This window comes from Lygodium microphyllum, chromosome 26 (genome assembly GCF_053477565.2).
Source record: "Lygodium microphyllum isolate KBCC chromosome 26, Lygodium_microphyllum_v1.1.10, whole genome shotgun sequence".
In the NCBI taxonomy this organism is placed as follows: Eukaryota; Viridiplantae; Streptophyta; class Polypodiopsida; order Schizaeales; family Lygodiaceae; genus Lygodium; species Lygodium microphyllum.
The window spans coordinates 87,162,609-87,187,377 of NC_141160.1; the positions used below are offsets into that span (position 1 = coordinate 87,162,609).

General features: G+C 41.4%; 1 protein-coding gene across 1 annotated transcript; it reads right to left on the reverse strand.

Moving 5' to 3' along the window:
• Nucleotides 1–1,474: 1,474 nt before the first annotated feature.
• On the reverse strand, nt 1,475–4,012 carry LOC148013503 (pentatricopeptide repeat-containing protein At2g33680-like). Its single transcript, XM_087667902.1, has one exon. It carries the CDS (start codon nt 4,010–4,012, stop codon nt 1,475–1,477), a length of 2,538 nt encoding a protein of 845 aa, XP_087524028.1.
• Between the last annotated feature and the right edge of the window lie 20,757 nt (nt 4,013–24,769).

Here is a 24,769-nt window from a genome sequence, read left to right on the forward strand (position 1 = left end):
TAGTCGAGAGCACCCGTAGACCATAAGCATAACCAAACTAGAGGTAAAATAGCATGTCAACCAAGGTAGCATAAATCCCAACCAACAACGAAGTGTCCGTCTCCAAATCAAGGCTCATGATGACCAAGCATCAATACATCCAACAAAACACCCAAGTGTCAACAAAGAGTATTCTGCATAAGCCATCCCTAATAAAACCTTGCTGCTCAAACAATGTATTGTAGTAAATCCCTGCATAAATCGAGCTATGGAAGCTTAAACTAAGTCCTCAAGCATCTCAAAACATTGGACGAATATCCCCAAAGCATCTAGACATCAAATACCAAGCCTCGAGAGTATCACATGAGCTAAAAGCATGACATTTTCTTGCTATAAATAAACTCAAATCCGTTACAGAACACTCTATGATTAAAATTTGACAGATCTGAGATCGCCATTGCATCCGGAGTGTGCCAAAGCCCCAAGTTAGACTCTTACCTTGCCTAAATCGAATTTCGGATATCCGAGATATGAAAAAAAAAAATTAAGCAAATTTTAAAACATGCGCAAAAAAAACATGAGCTGCTATAGTGGGGCCTGCTGGTTATGCTGAGGATAAGGGGACAAATGGGGGCATACAAGGTACCAAATGAAGCCAAGGAACACCTGCAAAGAGCCTATGAGGGTCGGGGAGAGACGGGAGATGAAATCTTACCTCGAGAGAAAGAAGCCATGGCTGGCATTGAAGCTTCAAGCTCTAGGTCTTCAATCCGGGCTGAAGTAATGCCGGGCCAAGCTCCACAGTCAAGCTTTGATCCAAAGCTCTAATACCAGTTGAACGGGATGCAATGGCAATGGAGAAGGAGAAGAGGAAGATGCAGGAGAGAAGAGCACACACAATGTAGGTACTGTCAATAATAATATTAACAGCCTTATTGCACTATCCCATATATATGAATAATAAATTTGGGCGGTCAATGTACACGGGCAGGCCCAAGGGCCTTTTACCCCAACACAATAAGCAGCCACCTACGCAATGTTGTGGATAGCCTCCAAATTGGGGAGTCGTTCTAGCATAGAATCCAGCACAGAGCTAGGAAACTCACAAATGATTATTGGTGTCCAGATGGGATTGGTCCAGTGGCATGAAGCCGAGCAGACAGGTTAGAGCAGTTCTCCTGAGACACTACTGCTGTTGCAGGAAAAAGTAATTACGAACCCTCAAAAAACAGCACTTTCCTAATTCAAGAAAAAGGAAGTATCTATACAAGGATGCATCTACTACTTAACTTGCGATTCATTTTCCTCAACTGCTATGATCTTCTAACCATCCTTAGAGCATAAACCTTTACAGGTAATACTAATACAGACAATTTAAATACATAAGAGGGGCAAATAACCTTGATTGACTTTTCAATATAAGCTGTCATCTTTTGCTCATTGGAGATAAGCTTGAATGCTACCTCCATTCAACCCATGACTTTGTAATAGTTTTTCAGTAAGCATGAGGTTTCAAGCCATGCCTCAACTTAGAAGCTTCTGTAGGATCTAATTCAAGGGTGATGTCAAGGCACATCTGTCCTAGCTTCATATTGCCATACATCCCACAACTTGTGAGCAGTGACATCCACATGGCAAAATCTGGAGAAATTGGCATGGTTTGAAGCAAGTCTCTTGCCTCTTCTACCCTCCCTGTACGGCCAAACAGGTCAGCCATGCAGCTATAATGCTCAATGCTTGGTTCAATACACTGGCCTTTAACAGAGTTAAAGAACCACTGACCTTCCTGAAGCTGACCAGAATGAACGCAAGCTGTAAGGATGCTTGCGTAACAGACATTGTTTAGCTGAATACCAAGCCTCTGCATAAGGATAAAACATTCTCTTGCCATTTCAAGGTTCCCAGACCATGCATATCCTGTAATTATTGTCCCCCATGATATGACATTTCGATCTTGTAAAGAGTCAAACACTTTGCGAGCATCTTCCAGGCTGCCACACTTGACATACATGTTAACAAGAGCATTTCCAATTATCACATCTACTAGAAGTTCATTCCTGAGGATCTGATCATGTGCAAGCCTGCCTTGGTCCAGTGCTCCTATGCTGCTACATGCTGTTAAAGTGCTCAAAAATGTTACTCTGCTTGGTATGAGATCCGTATTTAGCATTTTCACAAACAGTTCAAGACAGGAAGTTGCGCGGTCATGCAGAGCATATCCATTCATCATTGCACCCCAAGAAACTATGTTTTTGTGTGAGAGATTGTCAAAGACACTGCGTGCTTCATGGAGGCGTCCACAGCTAGCATACATGTCTACAAGGGAACTCCCAACAACTACATCAAGGGCAAAACCGCTTCTGATGATTTCAGAATGTATGTACTGACCCTGCCATGCCAGTTGTAAGTTGCTACACGCTGTCAAAGTATGAGTCAAAATGATTTTGGTGGTCTCTACACCTTCCCATTTCATCTTCTCAAAAAGGATAACAGCATCAAGAGCTTGCCTATTCTCTATAAAGCCTTCTATCATTGCACCCCATGACACCACTGTTCGGTTCACCAGCTTCTCAAACAATTCACAAGCCTCCTGCAGATTCCCACATTTTGCATACATGTCAACAAGACTGTTCCCCAGATACACGTCTGACTGCAATCCACTTTCAATGAGCCATCCATGTATCACCCTGCCTTGCTGTATACTTTTTGTGCTACTAAACAATTTCAGTATGCACAAAAATGCAATTTGATCTGGCTCAATATCCTCCTGAAGTATTCTCTGAAGCCATGCTAGTGCTTGAAAATCATCCCCATTTTCAGCATGCCCACTGATCAATGCACTCCATGGCACCAAATTTCTGTGTGGCATCCTGATAAACACATTTGTTGCTTCATCCAGGCTAACACACTTGGCATACATGTCAATGAGAGTGCTTCCGATGGCCACATCAGAATCAAACCCACTTTGCATTATCTGATCATGTACTAGTCTGCCCTCCTTCACATTCTGCACACTGCTACATGCTTTTAATGCAGCCAAAAAAATAACCCTATCTGACTTCTCACCCTCCACTTGCATCTTCTTGAAAAACTCAAGGGCAAGATCGCTATGTCCAGACTGAATACATCCCAAAATAATGGTACACCATGAGACCACTGTACGATTCAAAAGATTACAGAATATGGAGACTGCATCTTCAAAGTAACCCCATTTGGCATACATGTCAAGAAGTGAATTGCCAATCACAACATCTAGACTTGTCCCACTCTGCATAATTTTTCCATGTACCAGCCTGCCCTCGATCAGTGCTCCCATGCTGATACATGCTTTTAGAACAAAGGAAAATATGAGTTTATTAGGTTTTGTGGATCTTAATTGCATTTCTTTGTACAGTTCAAGTGCACAAGAATCATGTCTATGGTGCACATAGCCCCCAATCATCGCACCCCATGTCACCACTGTATGAGACGGCATATTGTCAAATATAAAGCGTGCCTCGTTTAGTCTGCCACACTTCACATACATGTCCAGGAGAGAGCTACCAACAATAACATCAGTTTCTAGTCTACATTTGATAATCTCATCATGAATGTGCCTTCCATACTCGATCACACCTGAGTTTGCACATGCTTTCATAATGCCTAGAAATGTTATTCTATCTGCCCCAATCTTCATCTGCTTCATATTATTGAAATGGCCAAATGTTCTGCAGCAATCTCCAAGAGTAGCAGTCACTGAAATGACCGCATTCCATGAGTACACACTAGGCTTTGAGATCGTGCAGAACATTTGTTCTGCGTCTGCCAAACTCCCACATGAACCGAACATGCGAATCAGATGATCTGTCATAAAAGGGATGACATCCAGACCAGTGACAGCCATGACAGCATGAAGTCTTCTGCCAGCCGATAGATCTTTTGTTTCCACAAGAGCACGAAACAAATCAGAGGCAGAAAACGACAAATGTAGGCATTTTTCAGCCATAAGCTCCAAACCCTGAAACTTGCTGGCCAAACATTTTGCACATGCCATGTTGGAAGATGTATCAGTGAGGCAGCTGGTCTCACCATCGTCACTATCAGCCCTTTTCTGCAAGGCCAATGTATGCAAACAGCAAAGATCTGCTCTGAATGTTCAATCCCTCATTATGAATGCACTACTGGAAGAGATTGATTCTGATATTCTGACTGTATGGCTGATTGAATCAATGTTCATCCCCCACTATGAATACAGTGATTGGGTCTGTAAGTGTGACTGTATGGCTTTACAATCGACCAGCATTTGGATGAACCCAGTCGAGAAGGAGCAAGGTTGTGGCGATGCCTGAAAAGGGGACAGCGGGGAAAATAAGGAAGGTGCTGTGCGTCTTGCCAAAGAACGGAGAAGGCAACGGGCCAGGCTTCCCAAAAAAAAATGCCAGCTTAAATGTAAAATGAATTGCAAAAGTTTGAAAAACAATCTTTCCAAGTCCATTTCTATTGCAAAATTTTGAAAAACAATCTTTCGAAATCTATTTCTATTCGACTTATAATCCACGGATGTACTAGACCCGACTCCAAGCCTCCATGGCCACCGAAGAGAACTCCCAAGTCTACGAAACTCCTTTTTGAAGCCAAAATCTATTAAACTTAAAATCCATGGATATATTGGGCCTGACTCCCAAGCCTACATAGCCATAGTAGAAAATTCCAGTAGAAAATTCCCAAGCCTACCAGATTCATTTTCGAACTCAAAAGTTGGTTGAAGAAAAACAAACCAATTTCCTTTTTGAACCCAAAAGCTAACAAAACAAAATTAATGATAATTCTAATTTTTTAAATACCTTGCTAACTTTTTATACCCATTTAAAATTGAGCAAGTTGATAGTTTTGCATAGAAAATTCCCAAGCCTATCAAATTCATTTTTGAACCCAAAAGCTGGCAAAAGGAAAACAAAATGATTTTCTTTTTGAACCCAAAACATGACAAAAGAGAAATAATAATAATTCTAATTTTTTAATACGTGTTGACTTTTTATACTGAATTAAAATTGAGCAAGTTGATACTTTTGAACAAATTTTTTCCAATAAGAGATTTTACAAAAGGAGAAGTGGCCACCTAAAAAAGAATCTGAGTTGAAAGACAACAATTTCATCATTATCGGATTACAAAAGCACAAGTGGGCGCTTAAAAGAGGACTAGAGTAGATAGAGGGATGGCTAGATTGCTAGGGGATACAAATAAAGATAAGAAGTTACAGCAAACTTAATGAGGTTGCACATGAGCATGAACTTGGGCAGCTTCATCCAACCTATAAAATGGAGGAACAGTGCATACTCATGGTTTTGTAATCATTCTTCACCCATACGCAAGTACTTTCATTAATACTTTGACATTTTATACTTTGATTCTTTACATAATCGAACTCCAATTGAAATTGATTGGAGTGGATTGGATAACTATTTTCCAAGTTGTCTCAATTGGTTTTCACCACTTTCTTCATCGGCCAATTGGTTAAATAACTATTTCCCAAGTTGGCTCTTCATTGTTTCTTGAGAAAAAATAATTGTAGCATAGTTGGTTGAATGAATAATTTGTATGAAGCTTAGAATAAACCAATAGATTAGCATAGGTATTAGTAGCTATTACTTGGGTGTGAGGATGGAGGATCCATGCAATAAACTAGAGAAAAAATAAAGAAAAAGTAAAGAAGTTAATTAGGAGGGGTTGTAGGATAAACTGCACAAAAAGTAAAGAAGTTGATTAGCTATAAACTAAAGTAATAGGTAGTATGAAGTATGATAAAATATTGTGAGGCACAGACATTGATTGGTCCCAACCTCAATCCCTTCTTCTTACCTTCCTTATTACCAAACTCTTTTGATTTCTTATCTCTTTGTAACAATGGTGGGTTGCTCAGTCACTCATGAGTGGTCTACCCTTTGCTACCTAAGAAATTGGAGCCTGTGGAGGACTAGATGCAATCGCTACATCAACTAACTTTCACCTGGCTACCTTAGACATCAACTAGCATGCACCCTGAAGCATCTACAATCATGGAGCAACTTACCCAAGGGCTCTGGTGAAATTCGGGCAATCCCGCTATGAGCTCAATGAATAGAAAGTTCAAGAGCCCCTCCTTTTGCCGACGACAGGTGAGCGAGAGCAGTGTTGAACCTATCCAACCACAAAGTAGATGTAGACTATCTTTGGGGCCCATTCTAATGGGGAATATTGCTTTGGGCCCCATTCTAGTGGGGAATATCGCTTGAGCACATTATAGGATGGTCATAAAGATAAGCATGACATGCTTAAATTTTCCATGAAATCTCTCTATCTTCAATCAAAGTCTTTTAATATGTCCAACAAAGTGGCTTCCCTCTTCTTCTTGGAGAGCAGTCCCTACAGCAATTAGACAAGTTTGTTATTTGAGTGCCTACATTCAGAGACTACCTACACTGTAAATGTGCATAATGAGTTTGGTGAGCATTTGAAATTTTTGTTCACTCCTCTTTGTGTGGAAGAGTTGTATGGAGCAATAAGTTCCATAGCATGCCTCCAACATTTCAATTGTCTCATTAGTGCAAGTGGGGTGCAAATGGTAGTCGATGCAATGGTTGCTATTTCTGAGGCTAAGGATCTTGCTCTTTCAACTTGACAATCCACCAAGCAAGACCAACCCTGACCATCTAGCGCTCCATTTGGTTCTGATATAAGCTAAATGGATGTCAAGACCCAATTGTCCCTATTGAAGAGTTCTTGACAAGGTATTAAATGCACCAAGGATGAGTCCCCATGTACTTCTAAAGTCCCTTCTACTTGCACTGTCTTGGGTGAATGGCTTCTACTACCATGATCCTTGCTCAATTGGCTCCTACTCTTGGTTTGTACATTACCTTTTTGGAGGAGTTCAACCTAGACCATGCCCAATGATGCTTGGCTTACATTGTCCAAGGCATTGGACATTAGGCTACAGTTCAATAAGACCTAGATACGGTGTGGCAACAACTAGCAACAATATAGTGGGAGAATGCAAAAATGTGTGATTAGGTCAGGTCCATTACTAGCAAGTTAAACTCCGAGAACAAAGGCAACATTTCCTAGCATGTCCATTCGTGTAGCTTGACTTCATTGATACATGCACAATCATTTGAATGATGCGTAGAGTCATGCCATTTTGTTGTAGCCCTAAGTGGCTGATATGGAGGATGTGGACAACTCGATACTGATTTCACCAAAGGCTTTGAAAGGCATGTAGTGGTGATTTTTACATGCCATGCAGGAGAAGTAGGATGAAGTTGCTCATTGATTCTGTGTAGGTTTGTGGGATCCATGTTCACAATTGCTTGCTCTTTTGCCAAATGATGAGAACTTAGATGTTGATGCTCAATCTTAGTGACAAGACTTTTTGCCATTAGGTTCCATAGTTCCTCTAGCTTCTGCTTTTGCTCTACGGCATGTGCCTCTACCTTGGTTCCTTCTATCTTAGTTCCTTCTAAGTCTACATTTGCTAGTTCCACAACCATGGCCCAAATTGATGCTCCTCTAGATGGGTCCAAAAGACTTGTTCATTGGTGGATCCATCTTCCCATTCTAGTACCCTCCAAATTTAGCTCCGCCCCATGAGTCTTGCCCTACCAATAAAAGACCCATTCCTAGATGAAAGACCAAAGGAAAATAATTGCTACATGATCCCCTTCCACTCAATGATGATGATAATCAGCCACCTCCCTCAACCTCTTCGAATGCTATAGTAGAAATTGTAGGTGGCAGTTTGAACAATCTATAGTTGGAACTCCTAATGATGAAGCATTGCAGAGTTCTTGAGGCATAGAATGTTGACCTATAGGAACATGCCAAAGTTTTGGAGACTGAAGCACTCTGCAATTGCACACTAATGCTAATGCGGAGGTGGCCTATCTTCTCAAACATGTTCTAAAGCAAGTCAATTCCTCAAATGTAGCAAGATACCTTGGTTATTCCTACTTTGGGTTCTTCTAACCTAGTCCCAACTCCTATGGTTATCAAAGGCTAGGCTACTTGCCATGGCAAATATTCTAGTAAGGCATCTAGGAAGGCTTAGCAAGGACAAAGGAACACTCAATAGAAGAATGATGGGCCTAAGGATGGATAATAGGATGAGGCAAAGTAGAAGACCCCGCAACTTCAAGATAGGTTAATTGCCTTCAAAGCCTTGACTTCCAAGCATATGATGCAAATACACAACCAGGAGGAGCAACGTGAGTGGTTGCTGAACCACCTTGATCATATGGAGAATATTACTGATATGGTTTGGGTGGAGTGGAATTATATGCAATAAGATGTGCTTGATGTGGCGTGCTTCGTTGAGAGTTTGGCCTTCGAGCTTGGTGTCTACAATGTACGAGAACCTAGCATCATCATCTAAACTATCAACCATTTTTGCCACTTCCTCATTGTCCTCTTGGTCCTCCTCTAGCCCAAAATGGGCCTCCCATTCCTTCAAATAGGTTGCACATCAAGGACAAGGGGTGTACTTTCTAGCTCCTATTCTTGCTAAATTGTGTCCTTCAACTCCTAGTTGGATTCTACACCTGCTCAAGTTCCTATTCCTGTAGTCCAAGTATGTGCGGTGGTTGCTTCAGATGAGCTTGCTCCAAAAGATCAAGGCGACTTTGAAGATTGACAGCTATGGGTTTGAGTTCATCATGTGTGCTATGTGTTGGGTGTTGGACAATACACCAAACCAAAGACTCATGATATATTTATAATAGTCATGTATCAAAGGATGCAGATGTACTTGTATTTATTCACAATGCTTATGCATCATGCACACCATGCTTATCAATGTATTCTAAGTCTTAATGAAGATGGCAATTCTATTTTGACCTATTTCTATATTCAAATCTTTGCCCTTGTGCTTATTCTATACTATATTAAAATGTATAGCTCATTATGAATACGTATTATACTTTCCATATTGGGTTTGGATATGTGGTACTATGTTGATTAATGGTTATATATGTACCCAATTACACCCACAAGGCTAATATTTTGCTAAACCCTTTTGAGTATTTGAATCCTTGAGTTCAAACTATTCAAGATATCACTTCCTAACCAACCATCTACATAAGAAAAGAAAGCTTGTCTTTGGCAAGATGTACATAGTAGAAAGAAACCATATCATGTTCAACAATTTCATGATCATTTGATAACATCATATGCATGTCCTTCATCCACTTGTTTGCATCCAACAACTTACAAAAGACTATTCTTTTTTTATTCTCTAATGTATTAGCAAATATCTTTCACTTTTGTTATGTCACTGTGGCATTGGAGTGTCATATATCAAGAAAGAACTCTAGCTACTTAAGCATCTCCCATTTAGGATCACCAATATTAAGGAGTTTAAATGAATATAAGTAAGTTTTTTCTCAATTTTCTTATCCAACTTTTTAACTAAACAAAATGTATGGGAATAGAAGGATAAGGAGATGAAGATGAAACAACATGTACACACCTCAAATCTACTATCTTTTTTTAAGAGCCTTCATTTAATTTTTTCAATAAATCCGTATTCACATAGAACTTAGTGAAACACGTTGGAAATGGTTGTACTTGAAAAAGAAAATTCAATTCTTGTGGTACAGATAATTGTACCCAAGCCTAGCACTTGTTGAGACTAAAAATTTGTATTTCACCCATGGTACAAGGATCCTTTGTCCAAGCCCACCTAAAGGTTCAAAATGAATGTATGTATATGCATGTGTGTCTAGGTATGTGTTTGAGATGAGGTTGCATAAGAATTGTCTTGTGCAAGGGTTCTCTACCCAAGATTGAGATCTCAATATGACTTTTTTAAGTGCACGATGGGTAAGATCATACACATATTAGATGCACGAGTGGGTTTATCATACCTTTCTTGAATACTATGGTAGTAAAAACATGATGGGGTGAATTCGCTCAAGCAAGTGGTGCTCAAACGAATATTGCATATGCATAGCGACATGCATATGGTAGATTCGATGTGTCTAGTCACATTGTAACACTCCAATATAGCATTGAGGGGGAGTGTTGAGAGGTAACAATTTCTATTGTGCAATGTTACATTGGATGGGTGAAAAGGTAAGTAAACACCTCACTTCAGAGTGGGTGTTGAGAATGTAAGCTAGGTGTTTGTGGATGTGTGTGTGTATGTGTGTCACAATACCCTAAAGGTGCAAAGGTGAGTGGATGAGTATTGAATATGGAAAAGTCCAAATAAGGATGCCACCTAAGATGGCCACTTGTATGAGTGAAATGGGAAAATGCTATCTATTAAAGAAGCCTTGTATTGTAGAATTGTGTGAGAAGTGGAATATCAATTATCATTGTTGAGTGTCCAATTTATTATCCTCTTGCATCTACAGCCATTGAGTTCCTTGTTTACTATAATCCACTATGGTTATGTGCTATCTTTGTCACACACCATGATTAACCCCACATTGGGTTTGTTAACAATAAGTATGTAGAGATAGATAATAAGATAAAAGGATAAAAGGGTGCTAGCATGCTAAGGTTCCAAAGTCTAATTAGCCCCAAATCTACCCATGTTCCTCGATACTCTACATTGAGGGTAGATAATGATGAGTGGATTACATTGCACACTAGTCCTCCCAACTTTGGGCTATAACAATAAAAGTAACTCATGGCTCATTGGATTCTATAGTCATTGGATATTATACTTTTAGATATCTATTTTTTATGTGTACAAGGGCTTTAGAAAAGACTATTTGAATTTGATGAAGTTGTTGGGTATATGTCTTTTAGATACTTGCTTGGTTGCTCCTCCATCAACCCTTTTATATCCAACTCTTGCAATTCGTACATTTGGGCATGCTTTTATGATAACAAGCAATTGCTTCATGTCCATTTCTTCACAATGGGTACAAGTGAATTTCATACATTTGACATTGAATAGTTTGAACTCCTTCTCCCCAAATTAGAAAGGAAGAGATACAATTCTTTAGAGTGATTACTTCCATGTTTCTAAATGTTTCTTTGTTGAATCGTGCTCCATAAATTAAATATACTACAAGCATAGCCGCAACATCTTTTTTAAGATTTTAGAATCTATCCCATCTAGTTAGGCGTTATGCTTCTCACTATGTTTATGTTTTCAATAGTCAGTCCTTAAATAAGTTTGCAAAAAAACAAAAGGATACCCTAATCCTACTTCTAATGAAGCCTTATAAGTTTACATTGTCTATTACAAGGTGGTATTGTTGTTAAAAATCAACCTCATAGTTTTGCCAAAGAGATGTACAATATCCATATAGCTTTTAGGCATTGCCTCCTCCTCCTTTTTCTTCTTGCTACTTAGCTAGCTTGGTTAGCATTGCTGGCCAAATCTACTAACCGCACATTGTGAGATTTGCATTCTTGTGAGCAAAGGGAAGTAGCCATGCACGATTGCTTCCCTTTGGTCATAAAAGAACAAAAGAAGGACAAACTACATGTTTTGCAGGCGATGCATAGATGGTTCCCTTTACTCACAAAAGAAGGGCAAACATCACATTTTGTGTGCAAAGAACAATGCGCTTTGCACCTCATGTATGAAATCCCTCTGGCTATGTACATGCAATAATGCATTCGTATGTGTACTTTTCAATGCACGTGCTCTGTGTGTGTGTGTGTGTGTGTGTGTGTGTGTGTGTGTGTGTGTGTGTGTGTGTGTGTGTGTGTGTGTGTGTGTGTGTGTGTGTGTGTGTGTGTGTGTGTGTGTGTGTGTGTGTGTAGGTGTGCGTGCGTGTGTGTGTGCGTGCACGCGCGCGCGTGCATGCACGTGTGCACATGCGTGTGTGTACATTATTGCACTTTGCTCAATTTGTGTGATTGTGAATCCCATGAGGTTGCAATTCGTTTGCTTCACCCTTATGTACCCCACAATCGCTTTCTTTTGCCAACAAAAATGTAACATATGCTACACTATGCATGCAATAAATGATGCACTCCACTTGTACTAATACGAAACATCCTAACAATATGAAACCTAAAATAAATTGGCCCAAATGAAGCCTAAAATAATATTGCAATTGTGATTTAGAAGAGGCTTTTTTTTGTGTGTTTATCAGTCATCATTACAATACATAGTCAATATCCCACGATGGAAAAATCTCTTAATCACAATTTGCTCAATTTGCAAAGTGTGGTTAGTGAGTAATGGTGGCAATGTCAGCCAAGCCAACAAGTTGACATAGTCAAAAGGTTTTGCTTCTTGACTAAAAAACCCTCATCTTTCATAGATTCATAATGAAATATAGAGGAAGAAACATACATATGCCACTAGTGCAATAATGTGCAAAACCATCTCATATTACATTGTCAAAAAAACATCATTGAAGTAACCCAAGCTTCCCTTTGCTCACAAAAATAGGATAGATTATGTGTTTCACACAAGATGGCATGCTTTGATTAAGGCTACCATGCTTCAAGTGGAATTAGCCACTCTTATACATTGGCATATGTTTACATAGGTAAAGGGTCAAAAATTTGGAACCAATGACTATCATTCTTAGAGATCAGTCAACCCTATGGATAATGGGTAAGATCATTGCTTACAATGAGAGAGAGAGAGAGAGAGAGAGAGAGAGAGAGAGAGAGAGAGAGAGAGAGAGAGAGAGAGAGAGAGAGAGAGAGAGAGAGAGAAATGTCTTCCATAAAGCCATCCAATACAAAGGGTTTGGTAATAAACCTATGCAATACCTCAATATAGGTGCCATTTAGATGGGAGAGAGTCTAGAGAGAGAGAGAGAGAGAGAGAGAGAGAGAGAGATCAAATTCTATTTTCTATAAAGCCATCCAACACAGAGGGTTTGGTAATGAACCCATACATCACTTCAATATACTTGCCATTGGAGACTCTCTCTCTCTCTCTCTCTCTCTCTCTCTCTCTCTCTCTCTCTCTCTCTCTCTCTCTCTCTCTCTCTCGTACATATGCCAATATGTGGCCAATTGGGCCAACTGTGGGTCACTAAGGAGCATGGCAAGCAGCTTACCATGCAATGAAGACGATGAACTAAGCGACGACGTGCGGACGGCGGACCAAGGTGACACATTGAGTGGTGGTGGTGAATGTGAGCGGCCCCAATGCAAATCACGATATATATATATATATATATATATATATATATATATATATATATATATATATATATATATATATATATATTATTTTTTAGGGAAGAGAGATTTAGAAAAAATATTTTTGAAATCTAATTTAAACATTTTAAGAGAGAGAGAGAGAGAGAGAGAGAGAGAGGGAGGGAGGGAGGGAGGGAGGGAGGGAGGGAGCGAGGGAGGGAGGGAGGGAGGGAGGGAGGGAGCGATTGAGAAGAAATTTGGAAAGAGAGAGAGAGGGAAAGGGGGGTGAGCAATAAGAAATTTGGGGGAAGAGAGACACAGACAGAGAGGATGAGAGAGAGAGAGAGAGAGAGAGAGAGAGAGAGAGAGAGAGAGAGAGAGAGAGAGAGAGGATGAGGGGAGGGAGGGAGAGAGATAGACAGGGGACAAGGGAGAGGAGGGGGCGAGAGAGAAGAAATTTGGACACAGAGAGAGAGAGAGAGAGAGAGAGAGAGAGAGAGAGAGATGAAAGGTGAGAAGGATCGAAGCTTGCACACGAGCTATGGCGGGAGAGCAAGAGCAAGAAAAGAGAGAGACAAGAAATGGGAACTCCAACAGTCACAATGTGTGACCGGGCCTTCCTTTATTCAAACTGTCACTAAAAGAATAAAGAATAAAGTGACGTGACGGGCGCCCGCCACCTGCAGTGTGCAGTGGCGGGTACTGTCAGTGTAGTAATACACGGGGCGGCACGGCGGAGGCGCCTTTACCCCCAACAACCTCCCACTTAAAGGCGAATCTGCCCTAGTGAGAGAGAAAAGAAAAAGAAAAGACAGTACAAATGTACATAGGTACAAGGGATGAGGAAAGGCGACATCTCATCCAACGCCCATCAACCTCCTGAGGAAGGCAAAGCGCTCAGTAGTGAGGCTTTTCGTGAGCAGATCTGCAGGATTCTCGTCAGTGGAGATCTTGACAAGATCAACAGACTTGTCCTCCACGACACCACGTATGAAGTGATACCTCACCTCAATGTGTTTCGTCTTCGCATGGAAGACCGGATTCTTAGCCAACTGAATGGCACTCATAGAATCCGAATGCAGTGTAGGTGTAGCATCAATCCCAAGGTCAGCAACTAGACGGCCTAACCATATGGCCTCCTTGCAAGCCTCAATGGCTGCAACATACTCGGCCTCAGTGGTAGACAAAGCCGTACACTTCTGAACCCTGGACATCCAAGAGACAGCCCCTCCAGCATAGGTGAATACATAGCCAGAAGTGGACTTCCTACTATCTGCATGTCCTGCATAATCGGAGTCAGTGTACCCCACGACCCCTGTATCCTGGCTGCCATAGCAAATACACATATCTGCTGTGCCCTTCAGGTACCTCATGATACCCTTCATGGCATCCCAATGTCTGTTGCCAGGTGTAGCCATATAGCGTGCCACAACACCAACTGCATGCGCAATATCTGGACGAGTGGCTATCATGGCATACATCAAACTGCCCACGGCTGAAGCATAAGGGATCTTGGCCATCTCGGCCCTCTGCTCATCTGTCTGCGGACAATCGGCCTGTGATACCTTCACATAAGAAGGTAATGGACAGCCAATAGGCTTTACGTCCTGCATGCGGAAGCGTTCAAGGACTTTATGAATGTACTCCCGCTGTGAGAGATACAAAAGCCCCTGATGCCTATCGCGCTTAATGCGCATCCCAAGTATATGTGAGGCCTGTCCCAAATCCTTCATCTCAAAGCTCTTCTTCAGCTGAGATTTAAGAGCATCTAGCTCATCATGAGCTTTCCCTGCTATCAGCATATCATCAACATAGAGTACCAAGATAAGCAAACTGCCATCACGGGCTTTCTTCGTGTAAAGACACGGATCCATAGCACTCCTGCTGTATCCCTGTGACTGCATAAAGGCATCAAACTTATGATACCATTCCCTAGGTGCCTGCTTCAAGCCATACAAGCTCTTCTTCAACTTGCACACTAGGTGCTCCATGCCAGGTTCTGCAAAGCCCTTAGGCTGATCCATATAGATCTCATCATGCAAGTCCCCATGTAGAAAAGCCGTCTTGACATCCATCTGATATAGATCTAAGTCAAGCTGTGCAACCAAAGCCAAGACTAAGCGCAGGGTGGTCATCTTAACCACAGGAGAGAAGACCTCATCAAAGTCCACACCATGTTCCTGCTTAAAACCCTTTGCTACCAATCTAGCCTTGTATGCTGGCTTGGGGTGTCCAGGGGTACTTTTCAGCTTGTACACCCACTTGCATGGCAAAGCCTTCTTGCCCTTAGGCAAGGCAACCAAATCCCAAGTCTCATTCTTATGCAAGGAGTCTATCTCATACTGCATAGCCCTCTCCCAGGAGTGACTGTCACCCCTGCGCATAGCCTCATCATAAGTGAAAGGCTCTCCTGCATCTGTAACCAAAACATAATGCATAGAGGGCTGAAATCTGTCAGGTGGACGTCTGTCTCTAGCAGACCGTCTCACCGCAGGCTCTGCTGCCTGTCTAACTGCCTGTCCAACACCCTCGCCCTGTGGAGAAACTGCTGCAGGCTGTACTACTGGCTGTGCTGGAGCTCTAGGCTCCTCCTGAAAGATCACTCTGCGGATCTCAACCACCTTCTCAGGCTGCCTATGCATCTTGTCTTCATGGAAGACGACATCATGGCTGCGTACTATTTTCCGCGCCTGCGGATCCCATAGGCGATAGCCCATCTCTCCTGACTCACCATAGCCAAGGAATATGCATTTAATGCTCTTTGGATCCAATTTACTCCTCTTGTCCTTGGGCACATGGCAGAATACCTCACATCCAAAGACACGGAGATGCGCATAAGAGGGTGGCTTACCAGCCCAAACTTCCTCTGCAACCTGGAAATCCAATCCACTGGAAGGCGATCGGTTTATGACATGCACTGACGTACTAACTGCCTCAGCCCAAAAACTCGGGGGTAGGCCTGCATGGCTAAGCATAGAGCGCACACGCTCCTGAATAGTCCTGTTCATGCGCTCAGCCAAACCATTCTGGGGTGGGGTGTAAGGGGCGGTCAACTGACGCTTAATACCCCTGTCATCACAAAACTGCTCAAAAGCATGCGAGACATATTCTCCCCCATTATCTGTCCTAAGGCATTTCAGCCTATACCCAGTCTGGTTCTCAACAAGAGCAAGCCATCTCTGAAAAATTGCCAAGACATCGGACTTCTGCTTTATGGGATAAGCCCAGACTTTCCTAGAAAAATCATCAATGAAGGTAACGAAGTACTTCGCGCCACCCATAGACATGCAAGGCATAGGCCCACAAACATCGGAATGCACCAATGCCAAGGGCTCACTCATGCGTGGCCTACCCGATTTCTTATGCGTAGACCTATTCTGCTTACCATAAAGACAATGATCACACGAGTCAAAACATGCATAATCCAAAGGCGGAAGATACTGCAAACCAGATAACATTTTCATTCCTTTCAAAGACATATGCCCCAAACGGGCATGCCAAAGTGATACATGTGGGATAGAGCCCACTGCCAAAACATGGTCTACAGAAGACCCAGATACAACAAGAGGATAGAGGCTGCCAGCCTTGGCGCCTCTAGCAAGCACAAGTCTGCCTTTGGTAATCTTCCAGGCAGAATCCCCAAAACAGACATGAAATCCTGCATCATCCAACTGTCCTGCAGACATAAGACTACGCGTAAGCGCAGGTACATGACGTACATCCCTGAGCAAAAAGGAACTGCCAGTGGAAAACTGCAACTGAATATCTCCACAGCCCACAATATCAAGAGACCTGTCATCTCCAAGTTTGACTGATCCAGATACAGTACGGTAAGAGTGAAACCACTCACGGTAAGGCGTCACATGGAAGGACGCACCTGAATCCAATAACCAGCACTGTGCATACATACTAGGTGTCTCAGTCAAGTGTGAAGCATCAGAAGAACTAGCTGCAAGTATAAACTCATCACCACCATCGGACTCTTCAGTCTGCATGACATTAATTTCCTCAATCTTGACGTTGGACTTCGCAGGTACTATGCTGCGATCAGAGGACTTCTCCTGCACTTTATCTTTCCCCTTATCCTTGCGCTTCTCATTGCGCAACTCATGACACTGTGGTCTAATATGGCCCTTTTTCCCACAATGATGACAAGTGACATTTGCATTGCGTCCACGCGACTTGCCACCACGAGATTTAGACCGACCCTTCTGCGAGTCACGGCCTCAGCCATTACCACGGTCATACCTGTCATTCCTGCCTCTAACTGTCAAAGCATGACTACCACGAGAGGCATCCAAGTTTTTGCGATTCACCTCTTCCTGAAGAAGAGCACTCTCAACATCTGCCAATTTTAGAGTAGCACTAGAGGCACAAAGGGCAGTGCGGAATACATCCCATGACTCATTCAGAGTTCCAAGCAAGAAAAGAGGAGTTACTTCCTCTCCAAAGGTGATATCCTGCGAAGTCAGGTTCTTCAGTATAGCATGGAACTGGCTCAAGTGAGCAGACATAGTCGCATTATCCTTCATGCGCAGATCCATAAGCTGCTTCAACCAGTACATCTGACTCGCCGGACTTTTCTTATCATAAAGATTCTTGATCTTATTCCATAGATCCCATGCACTCTGTGCTTCCTCAAATACATTATAATGTACCTGTTCAGTGAGAGACAATACAATCGTGGACTTGCATAGCTCATCAAGTTCAAGCCAGTCGTCATTGTCCATAGTTTCAGGCTGCTCCCCACTCAACCGAAGTGGCTTAATCTGAGATTTCTGCACCAAGACCTGCCAAATTTGACTCTTCCAATAAGAGTAGTTAGTACCATCCAACTTTGTAATGTTAAAGATGGCACTATCATGCGAAGATGACGCCATTATGCAGGCTGGAAATGCCCAAACAGTCCAAAAACTGCTTGCTGTTTTACTGCAGAAACTGCCCAAAAGTGACCAAAACGAGGTCCAAAGGGCGAGCAAAGTGTGCCAAAAGTTGCTGCCCACTTAGTACTAGGTGCGGTATACCAAATCAGGATATTTCAACATGAAAAGTACACCTCAGTCCACCAATAACTGCTTGCTGTAATAAATTGCAAGTATGCAATCTAGAGAGCAAACTGTCCCAAAATAAGATCCATATGTCAAGCAAACAATGCTAGGTCCAAAGCCGGCATGAAACAGACATAAGCAAGGTCAATGACAGTGAAAAGAACATGATCTCAACACCAAAGCATGTCAAAATAACATCTGCCAGTGAAAGGCACACCCCCAGACACTCTAGGCAAAGTGTTCCTGTAACTGCCAAAACCTGACACAAATAGGTGTCTGCTCAAAGAGAAAGATCCAAATATGAGACTTGGCTCATAAGCATCCTGTGAACCAAGAGTACATCAATGCATATCCATAAAGATCGGAGTATGATCCCAAAGTCTCAATGCGTATGTAGCTGCTCAAGACATAAACTGCTCCAAATACATGTAAGTGCTCCAATAGCATGCAACTGTCAAAGGTCAAGCAAGCATGTAAAATGCTCCCACTGGCACAAAAGGCGTACAAGGCGAGCTTAGAAGCTCAGACAACCCAAGAGAAAGCACCAGTGATAAGTGATCCTGTCAATGCATCAAGCGCATCCAAGAGAGCATGACATACATGAAGCACCGGTCGTATTAACCATGAAGCAATACATAAGCCCAAATAAGCTCTCGGTCAACTCAATGACATCCAAATAGCAACCAAGATCAGTGATCAAGTAAGCCGGGAATGCTCAAATACATCCAAATCCAAGCTCCAAATGTCGGTATGGCATACACGAACCAAAGCATGTAATGCAAAAGCCTAACTGTCAAGCAGAGACATGAGGCATAGGCGGTCCATGAGCATGACAAGTCGGTCCAAATGCCAGTGAAGATGGAGCTAATGCGAAGCTCAAAAGCATCCCATAATCTCATACATATGCTCCAAGTCGTCCCCAAATGTCAGAGATATCATGCCAAAGCTCAAAGCATACATCCGGTATCGGTAGGTAAGTGCCAAAGCATGTAAAGTACCTTCAGCCCACTGTTATTCCAGCATGTATTTACTGTTCTAAACAGTAGATTTCAGCCCCGAATTCAAGCCAAAATCATGGTCAAACCAAATGCATACATCCCCAATACATCCGGGTAGGAAATAGACCGCATATGGGCATCAAACAAGGTAACCGGAGTAGGGTATAAGCATCAAATCCCAATGCCAAGTGTGGCTGCCCTGTTTCCAGCACTGTATAACAGTAAATAACAGTCCCAAATCAGCCAATATTTCAAGCCAAAATCATGGCATAATCATGTGCATACATTCCCAAGGCACTAGGCATCATGTAGACCGCATACGGGCATCAAATAGCACAACCGGAATGGAGTATAAGCAACAAATGCTAATGCCAATGGTGCTGCCCTGTTTTCAGCCTGTTATGACAGTTTATGACAGTCCCAAATCTGAAGAAATCAGCCCCGAATGATCAAGACCAATGCCCAAAGCTTGAATGACATCAAACATGAAGTCTATAGCCCTCTTGATCAAGGTAGAGAGCAAGAAGCAATGGCCAAGTGTGGAGCTGAAGTAGATGAGTGCTCACAGCCTGGAAAAAAATGATGCAATCTGCCCTGTTGGTGCTGAACTTGCTGCTGCTCCACATGGGCTGAAAAGGGGGTAATGGGGGGCTCAAGAAGGGCCTATCAAAGGCCTATGACAAGCCTCTTTGAGCCTTGATAGGTGTAAGGCACAATATGAGGGGAATAAGCTTCAAGAGTTTGAAGCCATGGCTGCCCTTGCTGTTTGCAACCTGTAGACTGAAATAAAACCGTGAAAGAATGATCAAATACCTCAGTATCAATGCCTTGAAGGTGCCTCAATAGGCTGGGAAGGTGCTCGGGAAGCCGTGGAGTGACGGGAGCTCGGGGAGATCGGATATGGCTGCCGGGATGGAGACCCAATGCATGAAGCGAGTCGATGCGAAGGTCGGGAAGCACCGAGTTGAGCTTGAGCAAGAGAATGTCAAGCTCTGATACCAGTTGAAAGGTGAGAAGGATCGAAGCTTGCATACGAGCTATGGCGGGAGAGCAAGAGCAAGAAAAGAGAGAGACAAGAAATGGGAACTCCAACAGTCACAATGTGTGACCGGGCCTTCCTTTATTCAAACTGTCACTAAAAGAATAAAGAATAAAGTGACGTGACGGGCGCCCGCCACCTGCAGTGTGCAGTGGCGGGTACTGTCAGTGTAGTAATACACGGGGCAGCACGGCGGAGGCGCCTTTACCCCCAACAAGAGAGAGAGAGAGAGAGAGAGAGAGAGAGAGAGAGAGAGAGAGAGAGAGAGAGAGAGAGTGTGTGTGTGTGTGTGTGTGTGTGTGTGTGTGTGTGTGTGTGTGTGTGTGTGAGTGGAGAGAGAGAGAGGGTGGAGGGAAAAGAGGAGGGAAAAATAGACAAAAGAGAAAGACACAGAGAGAGAGAGGAATAAAAGAGAAAAGGGAAAAAAAGGAAAGAGAGACAAAAAAAAAAGAAAAAGAGGAAAGGGAGAGAAGGAAAAAAGAGGAGAGGGAGAGAGAAAAGTGAACAGTTTTTACATTTTAAACATCTATTCAGTATATTGAGTATGGGTAAGTCTTTAGTTCATGGATTAGTAGGTATAGCCTATGCAATTATCCATGTATACATAACATGTGTATATAGCACATATATGTGTGCCCATGTGTTTATCCATACATATCTATTGTATGTGCATGTGTTCATAGAGAGAGATGCTCGAGAGAAGCCTATTGTTTGTAGAAGAACTCGTCTAGGTATAACCTACTTATATTTTATCTAGATTCAAGTAAGAATATGCTAAGAGAATTTCTACTATTGGTGGAAACAATACTTTTAATGCACCATCAAAGGGGCACAAAATCAATAGATAAATGAATCAAATAACTCTTTGATGTGTTGGCTTACTACACAATTGTAAGCTTCATTACTTGATATTTTATATAATCTATTGTACATATTATTTAGAGGTTTGCCTCTCTCTCTCTCTCTCTCTCTCTCTCTCTATGCTCCCACACACATGCATTAATAGAACATCTTCTCACTTATGCACACAAATAAAACTTCACTTTTATGGCTTATAATATTATGATAATGCTCTCAACTTTATATTATAGTGAGAAAAATCTTAATGTAATTATGACTTTTCCAAATTTAATGTGGTTTTGACCTATAAATTTCCAATTTTGCGTTTGACATAAAGGATGGATATTTTTGTCACATTAAGAATAGCATACAATTGCATGCTTTACACATCATGTCTAGTAGTTAATGAGCTCATAGCTTGCACTTTCATAATTGAAAAACACATTTTGATATATGTGTAGAAAGGACACCAACCATTTTGTAATATTTCCACGTAATAAAAGTTAGTTGGTTAGTTCAAAAGTTAGTTAGTCAGTTAATAAGTTAGTAAGATTACTAACTAAAGACTAACTAATATAAAAACTAACTAACATTAAAGGCTAATAAATTTTATTTGATTAAAAATATATTTTTAAAAAATGAGAGTCATAAATCCGATATTTTTCTCGGATTAACAAGGACCATAGCCACCCTTCATGGAAGTTACAACGTGAACGAGACTTACGAGTTATATTAATCACTACTATTAATGTGTATAGTTTGGTCCGAAAATATTAGATTTTTGGGCAAAAAACTAGTATATTTTAGATATTATCCCAAAAAGATAGAATTGGATGCCATTTAAAAGAAAAGACAAGTGATGTTTTAGGTAGTTTTGGAGATTTAATAAAAGGAAAAAATATAAAGAGAGAGATTGGCAAAATCGCGTGTGCCGCGATCGCAATTTACAGGCAGTAGACAACACTTCAAACAGGGAGAGAAAGAATGAGTGATCTGAAAGCTTTCTAACCAAGTTGGTTAACTTGGTTAGAAAGCTTTCAAATCACTCCTTTCTCTCCCTGTTGGTTAGAAAGCTTTCAAATCACTCCTTCTTTCTCTCCATGTTCGAAACTTGGTTAGAAAGCTTTTAGATCACTCCTCCTTTCTCTCCCTGTTCGAAGTGTTGGTTGATTAGAAAGCTTTCAGATCACTCCTTCTTTCTCTCGCTGTTCAAAGTGTTAGTTAGAAAATGAGTTTTCCAAGATGGAAAACTCAGTTTCTTGGGGTTTTACCCCCCTTTTGGAGCCAATGGAACCATCAAATTTATAAGTTAAGCATAAAATCACTGAGTTTTCCAAGATCTCTCCACCAAGAACTCTTGTTCTCAGCCTCATCCCCTCCTCTCTAAATCATAATACATACGAGGCATGGGGTGGCACAGGAGATCATAAGGAGACCCCAAGAGGCTGCAAGAGAGAGGTAGAGAGAAGGATACCCCTCCAAGAGATTGTGAGAGAGAGCTTGAGAGAGAGAGAGAAAGAGAGAGAGAGGAGTTACCCCGAGAGGCTGCAAGGGAGAGAGTTAGCTCAATTCCCTCTATCTCGATTCTCGACTTAGCTATCTTCTCTTATGCCCTCCCATCTCGAATCTATTCCGCCTTCTTAATCTCTTGAGTTTACTTGTGCACGATGGCCTCCAAGTGAAAAATGTTGCATGTAGATGGCAATCCTACAACCAGCAACGAAGCTTCGGGCAAAGGCATAACTGTCAATCCAACTGCGGTTTCGGTCGTAAGTAATGTATTTTTTAGATTTGATTCTAAATTATGGACAACATTTAATGTCATACACGGGCTAAAACTACTCGAAGTAAGCTCTGTTTCTATGTGTCAAACACCTCGATCGGAGTTACCTATCAAAATTTATTGCAGATTTACTACAACAGGGTCCTATAGTAGACAACATGCTGTCCATTGTCTACAGCTCTCAATTCCTCACTGAATATGGGTCAAATTTGGATTTTCTTATTCCCTAATCATGCCCATACATCATATTGTATCCATGAGCCAATGTACATACATAACCCCCACATGATTTATTGAATAACCCCTTGTAATCATGTAGCAGAGTAGCACTCTAGATTGCCTTGCTCTGTTTTGTAATAAGTGCCCATTTTGTTTTTTAGGGCAAAAACCTTTGGGTGGGGATGGAATGTAAGAGACGAGGAATACATGAATAAAATAATGGAGGAAAATACCTGCTACACTAGTGGGTATATAAGATGTGAGGGATGACATTTTTCTCATCAGATTATAATGACAAGTCTCATTCATCTTTTCTATCTCTCCAGCTTTCATGGCTTCCACCCTTCATGTTTTGTCTTTCTCTCTCTTCTTCTAGTATTTCTCTCTCCTCGTCACTCTCTTTCTCTCTCTTTTGTAGTCATCTCTCTCCTCTTTCTCTCTTCCCAGTCCTCTTCTTGACAGTCAAGGAAATAGAACAAGTGTGCATTTTTCAAGTTTCTCTCTAAGGCTCTAGTTTCTCATGACACCTTCTCATTTCTCATATCTTAGTTAACATTATCACAAGCATTCAAAATAAGGTATCAGATTCTTATGCATACTCTCTATCCTAGTCATTAGCCATATTCATAACTCCATCTAGCCATACATTGGGCAATATTTCTAGACATAAATAGACAAAATAGTCCATGTTTTGAGGAGTTATAAGCACTTATTTCATTACTCTCAAGGTCGATCCCTATATTTATGGTTAAATCATCGTATCTCTATTTAATTCAAGTATCACTATTGCAAACATTGGAAGAGAATATTGTAATGAACATAACCACTCAAGTGGTAAGACCTACCCATCAATGTCTTTCCACAAGTGAGCTCAAGCAAGCTTAAATTATAACCCATGATTCTATGTGGGCATTGCAAAGGATGTATGCCAATTACTACTTATATAAAGGTTTGTAAAATAATGATGACTTCACAAGTCAGAGCTTCAAGTCATCAAAGTTTATTATCCAAAATGAAGCATTGTTATAAGGCAAAGAGGCAATATCAAGCACAAAGCCAATATACACATAGCCCAATCCAATTATTTATGCAATAGCCATGGTGCTCTCAAAGGACAAATATAATTCTCAAATACTCATGTTTGATAAGAAGCCACTAAGCCAAGGTAATGTTTCTTTAAAAGTCCATGTAAATCTCAAGCTTGATTCCAATATATATTGTCCCAAGAAAAGATAGTTTGTGTTATCAAGTGCCAAGATGCAAACGCAAAGTCTAAACAAGAATACGAACATGAAGTCCACAAATAAGGAAGGCGTAAAGATCAAAGAAGAGTATAAGCAAAATTTAGAGTCAAAGAAAAGGGCCAAAGCTAGGATCAAAAGACAAAGTTAGAGTCAGAGGCAACAAGGACAAGAAGAATCCAAAATTAACATACAACATGAAGAATACTAAAGAAATTGAAGACCACAAGGACTAGAATCTAAGATAGTAAGAGCCCAAGTTTAAGCAAATAATTGAATCAATACCCTTTCAAAAAGCCTTATACATTATCAAAAATATTGTCACTCAATTAAGAGGCCAACCACCTAGCTAGAGGGGCATGCTAAGTTCACTACCTTGTCAAAACTATAGAAGCTATCAAGTCATGGGTCTATCCTAAGGCCAATATGCTAGGATTGCCATAAGGGAGGGGGGGTGATTAATAGGTTTGCAACATAAACAATTAGCACAATTGCCCTTGAGGGGGGTATTGAGAATAAAAGAGTGGATTAGGGTTTATGA

Coding starts and splice junctions, on each gene's coding strand:
- LOC148013503 (XM_087667902.1), bottom strand. CDS start 4,012: ATGGCATGTGCAAAATGTTTGGCCAGCAAGTTTCAGGGTTTGGAGCTT.